The sequence below is a fragment of the Lagenorhynchus albirostris genome, chromosome 3, assembly GCF_949774975.1.
Source record: "Lagenorhynchus albirostris chromosome 3, mLagAlb1.1, whole genome shotgun sequence".
NCBI classification, from domain to species: Eukaryota; Metazoa; Chordata; class Mammalia; order Artiodactyla; family Delphinidae; genus Lagenorhynchus; species Lagenorhynchus albirostris.
Genome location: NC_083097.1, coordinates 105,925,696 through 105,938,295, shown reverse-complemented (window position 1 = coordinate 105,938,295; position 12,600 = coordinate 105,925,696). Strand labels below are relative to the sequence as shown.

At 40.5% G+C, this 12,600-nt stretch overlaps 1 protein-coding gene across 1 annotated transcript in view; it reads left to right on the top strand.

Annotated features, from left to right (window-relative positions):
- The window catches only part of FBN2 (fibrillin 2), a 231,120-nt gene extending 222,280 nt beyond the window's left edge, over positions 1–8,840 (top strand). The window contains exons 62-65 of the mRNA XM_060146231.1: positions 123–242; positions 4,759–4,990; positions 6,434–6,605; positions 8,466–8,840. Coding sequence (XP_060002214.1) covers positions 123–242; positions 4,759–4,990; positions 6,434–6,605; positions 8,466–8,840 — 899 coding nt within the window. The remainder of the gene's footprint in view (positions 1–122; positions 243–4,758; positions 4,991–6,433; positions 6,606–8,465) is intronic.
- Positions 8,841–12,600: the final 3,760 nt, after the last annotated feature.

Genomic DNA, 12,600 nt, shown 5'->3' with positions numbered 1-12,600 from the left:
CCCCTCAGTATGTCTTGTTTGTTTGTTCCTGTGATAATAGTTACCCCAGGCTGTGTTTGGAGTTCATTTAAGAATAGTAGAAGAAAGGTTACATAAAGATCTTGCCGGGATTGTTTTTGCAGATGTTGATGAATGTGATGGAAACCATAGGTGCCAGCATGGCTGCCAGAACATCCTGGGAGGCTACAGGTGTGGCTGCCCTCAAGGATATATTCAGCATTACCAGTGGAATCAGTGTGTCGGTGAGCACTCGCTTGTTACACAGCATCTGCTTTTCTCACCTTAAAGTATCTTTGAGTAAAAAGAACGAACAATAAAGACTGGCATTTCAGTGTAGCCTTTAAACCCTAGAACTTAAAAACCAGTACTTAGGACTGATGCATGGGGATCCATTAAACTAGTCTCTGTACATGTGTGTATTTGAAAATATACATAATAAAAATGTTAAGTACCTAAATGGTAACTCAACTAGAGCTTTCATAATTTTAATTTTCTGCTAGGCGTAATTCTAAGTTTCTGAAGATGGTGTCAAGAATCATCATCTTCACATGTTAAGGTCAGAGGGTTTTTATCGGTAATTTAGTATCTTTTGATTGGGGGTTGAAGGATTGCCCATCCATCCCCCTCATATAAATCTAAAGGGATTCAGATCAACTTAATGAGCACCATTCATCTGTGCTCTCCAGTCACATATTTAATGAAGAGGCTAAAGGATTTTAAGGTAGAAAAAGTACCTAGTTACAGCAAATTCTATTGAAAACTCCATACAAAAGTGTTTATAAAATAAAATCTGTAGGCACTCAGCTCCCTTTCTTGCACTTGATAGAGTCATGGAAATTCTCCTTTTAAGGAGAGATTGATCAAAGAGAACATTACTCTCTACTTGAATAGCTGGCTAACTTAGTTAGCATATGCCTAATTTCTTGGCTCCATTTGAATGCCCTTCATAGAGGCAACATCCAACACAGTGTGACATTAGATGCTGGCACAGCAGAACAGAAAGGGGAACAGTGGTCCTGCTGAGAAACAACGGGTACTTCCTGTTTCTCTGTAGTCATTTAAATTACCCCACATGTATTTCAGATATTTTACTGTGAGCAATCCTCTAAATAAATTAACCTGATTTTATCCTTGGTGATCTTCTCAAAAGAAATTTCTAATGACAGTTTAGTGAATTGAGAAAATCAAGACAAATTTCAAAGGAGGGAAAGCAACTCTGAACGTCATCGCAAGTCTGCTGTGGCCTTGTGCCAGGTTAAAGACAGATGCTTAGCCACACCACAAATAGACACTCGTGGGGGAAATGCAAAAACCACTAATGATCTAGGAGTTAAGGACAGACTTTGAAAGGATTATCAAAATGATGAGTTAGGCAGTCAATCAAAATAACTTCATAAATTTAGTTTACTTCTTTTCTCTTCATAGAAAAAAGAATGTCGCAGAAGTTGTTATGCCCTGATTTATTGATTCATAAACAGAGATGAAGTATAGGCACACTCTTCAGAACATAGGGAATGGTACTTTTTTAGATAGCTATTAAACAGTGTGAAACGATTTTATTGTGTTGTTTATAAAATATGAGGCCCAAGCCTCTATTTGGTTAACACCACGGCTTCTTGTTTAATTCTACAGAACTTAAAGCAAAAGAATGATCCTCTAATATTTCACATGTGTCAGCTTAACTAAAATTCTTGTTTTTAAAGTGATCATGAGTGGAAATAGGAACATGTATGGAGTATCAACTCAATTTCTACGTTTTTAAGTTTCCTGGAGTTTTTGTAAGCATTTAGTGCGAAAATAGCCACACAGGTTTTCACTGAATTTGGTCTAACTTAAAGTCAGGGCTATGTGATGTATCCCACTTCTTCTTGCTGGGATCCTTGGAATAGGCACTTAAGCAAGGCAGTCACCCCAAAGCAGCTCACGCTGGAGTCCAGCCAGAGGCCAGTGTGCCTTCTAGTCAGGAGAGACCCCCATGGGCAGAGGGATAAGTGGTTTCAAAGATGAGTTCAAAGCTAAAGATACATAAGCAGATATCCCCAACTGCAAGAATTAATTTGTTAGCTTGCTCTGCTAAAATGGGCCTCTGTAAGCAGCAGGCCCCTGGTAAGTAAGATGAAGCAGGGGTTTAATTTGAAAGATTCGAGATTCTTCTGTGCAGGGTTGAGCAGTCCAGCTGGTCTCTAGTAAAATTGCTGACTTTCTTGCCTTGAACCCACAGAACACAGTTGGAATTTTAACTCAAATATATGGCAGTAAGAGAATTAAACAACCCATTGGGAACTAATAAAAGCAACAAGTTAGCAAAATAACAAGCATTATAACAAAATGCAAATCGAAAGGCCACAAATCATTTTAATCTGTCACTATGGGTATGAAATATCTTCAGTTGTTCATATGATTGAGGGGGGAATATAGTATGAAGTATTTCAGACAGATTTAAGTGGGGTCCCCTTGTAAAAAGACAAAAATGTTAGTGCATCAGATAACTTAAGTAATATTAAATTGTAAACCTACAATGTTGTTAATACTACTACCAATTTAAGAAAAATGACAGTTCTTGTAAGTGTTAATAATGAAAAAAGCTTTTAATTCAAATGAATACTTTCAGAAGTTTCCAGCCAGTTACCACAGAACATTTATAACATTCTGGTACGTGGACTGTACAGATTTAGGTAACATTCTCAAATATATGCAAGCATGACGATTATTCCAAATTGAAAATAAGGGAATATTATTAACATTTGCATATGGTTACTTCTAAGTATATGAAGCTTTGGGTTATGTGCTGTCAGCAACTTCTAGTTCCTTGTATGTCCTTTTCAAAATAACTTGAACATGGTTTAGCAAGGCTTGAGTCAGCTCAAAGTGGGTCTCAAACAGGAACGTATTTTCAAAGTCAGATTACCTAAGCCTATAGAATTATGCTGTGATGTACGTTTATAGCATATAAACATGAAGTCTATCCTGGTGCTTCCAGAAATTTTACCTACTTAGAAATGTTCATGTCAGTGGTATGTTTAAAAGCAATTTATTCAACTAACTAGTTTTGCCTGGTAATTTTTCTACCTAACACAGTGTCGAATACTATATTCATAGCAGGATCATTTTGTTAAATTATAACCTAACTCACATTCTCCATTAGGAGAGAAACACCACATATAAATGTCAGATTTAATTATAAAAGCAGATGAGCCTTTGAGGCAGAATTCCAAGTCTTTTGTATGTAGAAATAAAATAGTTATATTTATGTCATAGGTAGCCTGGTTATTAAGAATTTATTCATATGCTTTCTCCCCATGAAATGAAGGCTAAGAATTTGTACATATTAGGTAATCATAGCACATTTCATATCCAGTAATTAAGAATTCTACATTTGGCAGTTTGGTTTAATTCTGAAACTATAATCACGATACAGAAATGTGCCTAATAACATCGGCCCTCTCAATAACCTCTGTGCTGTAGTTAATGAAGTTTAATTTCCTGTGTGAGAGGCCTCTTCACTGAGACTGTATCTGCATCTTCTGTAATCTCTCTGAGCTCCTGCAGATAAGCACTTCCCTGTAGCTGCTGTGTCCCAAGGGTACACCTAATTGCAAATGGGCCTGTTTCCCCACATGGGCTGAAACATAGACTTGTCAGGTATTAGGTAAACAGACACACTATGCTCCAGTGCAGTCATGAGAATTTGAAAGAATTCCACAGACCAAATGTGACTGGTGCCCAGGGTGACATTTGGATTATAATAAAGCCCACAGGGGGTCAAGCCACAAAATAGGTATCAACCAGATAGTTAAGAGCAAAATTGTCGTCTCCAAAGTTAAAAGCACAATCAAGCTTTGAATTTGTAAAAATGATAAGAGCAGCTGAAAGTATCAACCTGTAATTATCTTGCTGTCAGGCATTTATGGTATAATGTGAGTCATTAAACTAGTAAAACCTATGTCAGCTGATGGCTTGGTGCAAACCCATGTCAGAAGGCAAAGTCTGCACTTGATGCATTCTCAAGTGTTAAAAGTATACAAGGTTATTGGTTCAGAATGTTCAATTAAATAATGTTTATTTCAGTTATTTTCATTTAAGGTATTTAAATTTTTTATCTGTTTTTCTTTCCATATATAGTGAAGGCTTTGGGAATTGCTGGGAGAATGGATAAAAATACAGATATAAATAGAGGCTTTTAAAAAATTGACATATAATTCACATACCATAAAATTCACCTTTTAAAATGTACAGTTCAGTGGTTTTTAGTATATTCTCACAGCAGTGTGCAAACGTCAACACCACAACATCTTCATCCCCCCAGAAAGAAACCCCATACCCATTAGAAGTCATTCTCCATTTCTCCCTCCCCACAACTCCTGGCAATTAGTAATCTTCTTTCTGTCTCTGTGAATCTATCTGAAGTGTAGGCTTTTGAAGTAACCTTCTGATACGAGAATAGAAGAGTTCTTCAGTAGTCAAACTGCAAATATCTGTCCCCAGAGGCTGCCAGGGTATTCAGAAAAACCTAGTACAAACAGAATATAAAAGGGCGGGGCAAGGTTTTGTTTAAGTCATAATTTAGGGGGATTTGTTGGGTCTTGTTGTGTTTTTTTTAATTTCATAGGCTTTGCAAATCGACCATCAGGGTAAACATTTAAAAAATACGGTTCTAGGGCTATTTCCCCTGTAAAATCGTAGGTACTTTGAAACTCAGGCTCTTCTTTGCCCCACTGCCCCTACCCCTTGTAAGAGTCTCTTGCTTTATGTTCATAGATGAGAATGAGTGCTCCAATCCAAATGCCTGTGGCTCTGCTTCCTGCTACAACACCCTGGGGAGCTACAAGTGCGCCTGCCCCTCTGGGTTCTCCTTCGACCAGTTCTCCAGTGCCTGCCACGATGTGAACGAGTGCTCGTCTTCCAAGAACCCGTGCAATTACGGCTGCTCCAACACGGAAGGGGGCTACCTCTGCGGCTGCCCACCTGGCTACTACAGAGTGGGACAGGGGTAAGGCCCTCCACCTCCCCGCACACAGGAAGGCGAGTGTGGTCCAACTCAGGCTGCCCTCCCTGTGTTCAGGCCGCCTGGCCACCCAGCACTGGAGGGGGGGCAGTTCATGGTGATTAAAAGCCCACAAGGGAAAAGCATTGATCAAGGCACTTAGGGAATAGGAGGAGGAAGCACATGGAAGAAGGCATGTGGATTACCTCCTTTGTGGTGAGCATAAGACTCAAACGTGTGTACAGGTATCACTCTCTTGCCTCTTAAAATGGCCTGAGTGGATTCAGTTGGATCCCTCAACGCCAGAGACAAGCAGTTGTCTCAAAATGCTGTGGCTCACGTGTTGTCAGAGACACCTGAGTTAAGTACAAATGGAAATGGCTTCACCCCAGATTCTTCTGTGAATTTTGGCAGGTGCTAGCTCCATGCTGCCTGAGGAAGGAGTTGTTTCTCTCTTTGCTCATCTGGTTTTTTGTTGCACAGAGAGAGGATGCGCCTGGTTGGTGTGACACTGTCTCCACAAGGCTGGGTTCCCTCCAGCTAGTTGCACTTTCCCAAGTGCAGCTGTCTCAAGTCCTATCAGCTGCAGATGAGGTTCTGGCCACCTGCATCCTTCCTTCAAGGAAGTCAGTGCTCAACAGCATAGAAGATAAGAGTTTAGGAGTCAGTCAGGGTCACCCTCCTCAGAAGGAGCAGTGTATGAGTCAGACACTGAGGGTCGTGGACTAGTATGTCCACTGTGGGTACATAATAATGCTTGAAACAAAAGTCGTGGTGTAGACAAGGGTCATTTAGAGCCAGCTCGCTGAGTCTTTCACTAACCAGAATTGGAGTTCAGAAATCTCAGTTGGTAAAGCAGAGAGCTTTGTTGTGAGCAGAAAACATAGGCTTCAGGCTTTTGAATCAAAAGAACTTCTGGGGCTTCCCTGGTGGCGCAGTGGTTGAGAGTCTGCCTGCCGATGCAGGGGACACGGGTTCGTGCCCTGGTCCAGGAAGATCCCACATGCCGTGAAGCGGCTAGGCCCATGAGGCATGGCCACTGAGCCTGCGCGTCCAGAGCCTGTGCTCCACAACGGGAGAGGCCACAACAGTGAGAGGCCCACATACTGCAAAAAAAAAAAAAAGAACTTCTGGCACTCTCTTTGGAAATTCATACTTAATTTTTATCTTCTTGATTTAACTACACATAGTGCTTCAGTCTAATTAGGATAGAAAATTGGGGAAACTTGGGGCTCACTCTTAGAAGAATTTTGCTGTTCAGAATAAAGGAGAATCTCATGTATTAAGTGTTGAAGAAAAGAGTTACCAAGACTATTAGGTTTTTATATTTACGATCTTAGGGTTTGCTTTGTGGGTTCTTATTTTGGAAAAATCTCTGCTCTACCTCTGGAAAACAGTAGTCAACATTATAATGAAGTCTAACATCACCTTGCATCCTATTGCAAATAGCCACTGTGTCTCAGGAATGGGATTTAACAAAGGGCAGTACCTGTCAATGGATGCAGAAGTGGATGAAGAGAACGCTCTGTCCCCGGAAGCATGCTATGAGTGCAAAATCAACGGCTACTCTAAGAAAGACAGCAGACAGAAGAGAGGTGTTTATGAACCCAAACCCACTGCTGTGAGTAACCTCACTTCGTTTTGTCACCAGATTTTATCCATATGGAGTCACGTATATTTTGCAGTAAACTTTTATGTAGGTTTCAGCCTCAGTGAAGCTAAAACTGTCATGAAATTTATTGGCTAAATTCATGGACACACTATGGCAGAGACAAGTAAATTAAAATTAGAGGCATTTTTAGCTCAAAACACAAGGACTGGGGGACTTTAAGATTCACAGTTTCAGATCGTATGTTTTCATTTTTTGATTTGTGCCAGAAGGCAATAATATGGGCTTCTAGGAAATAGCTATTTTGAAATGATTCAAAAACCAAAATTATTTTGAATCTGTCCAGTTCTGTTGTATACATATGTAATGTACTGGGGATTTTAATTTTCAGTAGGTAAGCCAACTTGGTCTTATATTGTAATATTTATAAGACAGGTGTTCCTCCCATAAAGAGTTTATCTCCACATAACTTGTATTTTGTAAGGAGCTGAAGATCTGAATTGCCTGCTGCTGCTATGTCTTTGCTGTTCATAGTAGTTAGCAGAGTGGTTAAAGGGGCAGGCCACAGACTTCATGATTTTGAATATGTTCCCTGATCCTCCCTACTTACTACCCATGTTACATGGGCCATTTTACTTAACCTCTCTCTACCTCAATTTCTTCACCTGTGAAATGGGAATAAAAATAATTACCTCTGAAGGCTGACAAGAAGATTGAGTGATTACTGTGAAGCTCCTGGAATGGTGCCTGGCATAAGCATCGTACGTGTTCTCCGAATAGTACCCAGTATCTGGAGATGTTTTCCCCCAGACATCAGGGAGAGTACCATCCTTGTCAGTTAGTGTTACTGCAGAATTCCCCATCAAAAAACCTAGTCTTCAACTCACTGGCTGTGTGAATTGGGCAATTTGTTTCAGTTTTCTGGGCCTCAGAAACTTATTTGTAAGACTAGATAGACTTCGCTAGCCAAAAAGTCTCTGGTTCTATTTTATAATAATAAATAGGCCAGCATTACATTTACCTTGCGGAGACTGAGGTGTCTAACTGATATTTAAATATGGCAACTGAGATATTCATCAAGTATCCCAAACTACAAATCCAGAAATTCTGCTCATAAAACCTTCCCATCGTAGTTCTGGGGACAGGATTTTGTCTGCACACTGATGGGGGCACTTCTGCACCACTTTTCTCAAGTTTTTGGCAGGCACCCACTCAATGCATTGATTTTTTTTTTTTTTTTTTTTTTTTTTTTTTTTGCCTGTCTTACTGAAATAGCATTCCTAAACCTCCCATACTGCTGACTGAGGGAGACTTGGTTCATCTGGGCCATGCCCCATTGGCTTTTTACCAAAGCTGGTTCAAACCTGAGCCCTGACGACTCTGCAGTTCCCTCCCTCTGCACTAACAGCTCCCAGCAAAGACACTCACTCACGGTTTGTGACCATAAAATCAACCTGGGCCTTCAGAGTGAAGAGCCCTCTGGGGACAGTCCCTGCTGTTAGATAACAGCTGCACTTCTCGTTTTAACTCCAGAAAAAAAAAAAATTACAGTCATTTCCTAAATTGTCTCTCGTTTAGTATTAATAAGCATGATATTCCATAAACTCAACAAAAAAAACTTGAAATGTGAGTGCTCCCCATAGGCCCAGACCTGAAACTTTACCTGGATAAGGCTGAGTGGAAGTCGTAAAGATTTACAGGGCATACTCTGTGGAATTGACCTTTTCTCCCAGCTGACAGTAAGTTACAAGCAGAGTGCAGAGGGGCAGAGATACATCGTCCTTGTGGCTGCACCCCTACAACAGGCTCCTTTCGAGTCATCTACCTGTGCTGTTGAAGGTCTTCCCACATCGTTTCCTGCTCTTTCTCCAGGTTGAACAGATCAGCCTGGAGAGTGTCGACATGGACAGCCCCATGAAAATGAAGTTCAACCTTTCCGGCCTTGGCTCTAAGGAGCACATCCTAGAACTCATGCCCGCCATTGAGCCACTCAACAACCACATCCGCTATGTCATCTCCCAAGGGAATGACGATGGCATCTTCCGCATCCACCAAAGGAATGGGCTCAGCTACTTGCACACGGCTAAGAGGAAGCTCGTGCCTGGCACATACACACTGGAAGTCACTAGCATCCCTCTCTACAAGAAAAAGGAGCTTAAGAAACTGGAAGACAGCAATGAGGACGACTACCTCCTAGGGGAGCTCGGGGAGGCTCTCAGAATGAGGCTGCAGATTCAACTCTATTAACCCCTTGCAGACTTTGTTCCAGGCTCAAATCCCTGCACAGCCAGCCTTCAGAAGCCTCTGAGAAATCAATGACTAATTTTAAAGAGGAAAAAAAAAGACTTTTATTTCTTTCCTCCCTGTCTCAGACTTTAGAATGTTGACCCTCACAGGGAGTGATAATTAGACTCTGGTGTGGCCAAAGATTTGAGTACAGAGGCAACCGTGGTTACTGTATTTTCTATATAACTTCACTTTAAAATATATTAAAAAAAAAACCTAAATATTCAAGAGATCAGCATATGGCACTAAATGCACAAAAATAATGTGAGCTTTTTTTTTCCTGTTAGCAGTCTGTAACACTTTGGGTATTTTGCTATAGTTGCTAATTAAAAAAAATATAGATGTTTATTTATTTTTAATGCAGTAATATATGGAGAAATGAACAAACTATGTAAACAAAAAGGGAAACTCACTTGTTTTTCTTTAGATTTATAAATTTGAGCTATTTCTTTTAGAGGTGCTTTTTAAAAAATTCAGTAGATTCAAGAGGTGTTTCCGTTGGTTTTCTGCCAGTCATCCAACTGGTACACATCTGATTATTTTAAAGGAAGCCTCACAGAGCTGAACGGGCAGTGTAATCAATGTGTCATTAGATCCTTTATAAAGGAGATCAAAGCCAGAGCAGCTCATTGTGATGATATTTCACATCACCAGACACACCAGGCAACAGAAGATGAAGCACACAACCACTGTAGCAAAATACCTTGACTGCTTGTGAGACCAGTAGCGTTGCAGGCCAAACCGTACTGTATTTCCTTCTCATAACCTCAAGGAAGCACATGTGCTACCCACAACACCTCATTCTTACCCAGGGCGTGCTGCATACTTGTGGTACTGTAGGCAGCTGAAGAACTGCTGTTCCTTCGGAAAGGAACACCTGGCGTTCTGTAGTGTTTGGTGCTGTCTTAGATTAATGGTGCATTTATTATGTTCAAGCTATTTCAGGATTGCCATATGTGCAAACAAATCATGCAGTACAGCCAAGGAATATATGTTGTTTTTTTTTTAAATCCAATTTTTTTAGAATTTTCATTAATACTGTAGTTATACACCATATGTCTCGTTTTATCATAGCCTATTGTGTATGAAAGATGTTTGTACAATGAATTGATGTTTAGTTTGCTTTAGTCATTTAAAAAGATATTGTACCAGGATGTGCTAATAAGAGTAAGTCCCCGCGTTCTTCTCAACCCAAGAACCTGTCCCTGGACCAGTGACCAAACCTCATATGTGAAATGGCCAAAGCACATGCAGGCTCTGGGTTGTTCCTCTCACACCTGTGCTGACCAAAGATTAGTCACCAGTTAGATCCAGTTTGGGACTTTGTTTTGTTTTCTAATAACTAAAAAAACAAACAGTGTAAATTTGTAATCAAGTGTTTATGAGGAAAAACTTATGGCTTTTGGTTTTGTTTGTTTTCATAGGTCTGTGTATCAAATATGACACATTTCTTGCAATAAAGCTTATTTTGGGGTAGCTTTCTGACTGAGAGTTTTATGGGACTACAATCCCTGTTTTGTTTGTGGGAGGGGCTGGGGGCTTTGCTTACAGGGACCTGTATGAAAGTACCAGAAGGAAAGCCAGGCACATTTACAAGAAAACAAGCGACTGCTGTCAAGTCTGTGACACAAATTAGGCAGGAGTGTTCAACTGACAATTACAATATAAGGTCATATCCAAATTGAAGGACATAGTCAAGGCAGTTGGTTGTTCACTTCTGCGTAGACTCTAAGCCTCCAAGGACCCATCTTCCTAGAGACCTCAGAATCTCTTCACTTCATCCTCACCTGTGGTTTGGGTGCCATTGTGTTAAAGCACCCTAAAACACCTGTTAGGAAGTGAAACATTCTCTTAAAGAGTCTTCCTTCTTAGGGTTTTCCTGAACTTGAGTTTTTAGTCAAAAGTATGCAGCAGGCATACCCCGGGCCAAATGGCACCTTCACCAAAAATAACAGGAAGAGAGCTTCCTGTCTCTTGCAGTGTTGTACACTGTCCTCACAGGACAAGTGTATAGATAGGAGAAGTCGTTGAACAGGGACTCTCTTCTGATACACAGCTGAAATGAGAACAGACACGTCTCTGAAGTTAATTCCACACAAAGTTTGAGAATGTGTGTGCTGAAATTTTTCATCCAAGGAATAAGAAAACAAGGAAATATTATGACTGATCTTAATGCTGTTCTTAGCCAACCAGAAATTAGCTGCATGGAATAAGGGAAGTATTTGCCTTGAGGCATCCTTTAAAACTTAACATGCGTCTTCAGTTTCATCTGGCATCTGTTACTGGTACAGCGTGAGTGCTGTAATATGAAATTACCTGGAACCAAACTTGACTCTGAAAGTTGAGCAACAGCACTCTTAGTTTAGCTTTAACCTGCTCTGGAGGAAGTTGAGAATCCACACCATTAGGTGCTTTACACAGAAGAGAAAAAAAAAAAAATCATTAGGTGCTTTACACAGAAGAATGTACTAGAAGGAAATGACTACTTCAAGATGCTCCTTCCAGGAAGAACCTTTCTGGGCACGTCTGATAGCTTTATTGCAACTCCGTTATTGTGAGCACTGACACAGCTGTGATTAGTTTGTGCCTCTCTGGTAACTAAATGCTAATGATAGATCCTGTACCATTTTGTCTTTCTCATTAACTGTCCCCTCAGAAATTACCTTGGCGAACTTACAGAAAACTTCACACAAGCCTAAATTAATAATGTAAGCCCAGACATATAAACCAAGTCCAGCAGGTACATGTAATAGTAAAATAATAAGCAATAATTTGGTCTTCAGCTGACATGAATTCCTTTTCCACTAGCATTTAGATTTGGAGCTTTTAAAAATTTAGGCCTGGGGCTTCCCTGGTGGTGAAGTGGTTGAGAGTCCGCCTGCCGATGCAGGGGGGACGGGTTCGTGCCCCGGTCCGGGAAGATCCCACATGCCGCGGAGCGGCTGGGCCCGTGAGCCATGGCCGCTGAGCCTGCGCGTCCGGAGCCTGTGCTCCACAACGGGAGAGGCCACGGCAGTGAGAGGCCCGCGTACTGCAAAAAAAAAAAAAAAATTTAGGCCCGTTTAGTACTTTTTATTTTGTTCCTTGTTTGTGGTAGGTGAAGGTTGGTTACATTTGCACATGAACACTGAAAATAATTTAAGGTAATATGTAATGATTTTACTCTAAATTCTAACATCTGCCCTATTTCATTATCTAGGAATATCAAACAGGATAATTCATAGATCTGTCCCTTCTAAGGTTTTGGTTTGCCTTCTTGGTTCAAGAATAAATGCTTATGGTAGAGAGTGGGGAACACAACTAAAATTTACAGAACATCAGTTTGAGACCTACAGACCTTTTGGTTCGTATCCTTGATGCTTCAAGGGAAATGAGTCAATTCATATGTTAAATTGAACCATGAGGAATTGCCAATATTTGGCCATGTTTGACTTACAAAATGGTAATTTCACATGGTTCGATAGATATGTAGTTCAGAAATATTCATGTTTCTCAAGAATAGGCTGGAAATCTGAAAATCTCCCTTCTCTTTGAAAGAATCAGTTCTGTTCACTTCTCTCCATGCTGCTTGTGGCTCATTTGAACTTCTAATTTACAATAGTCCACAAGAGAATGAAAGGACATAATGTATTCAAACAGCCACTTTCTTTCATGCTCCAGAGACTTTGGAAAGAGTGTAAATCACACATCTTTGGGACCTTGGGGGGATTACTGGAAACTG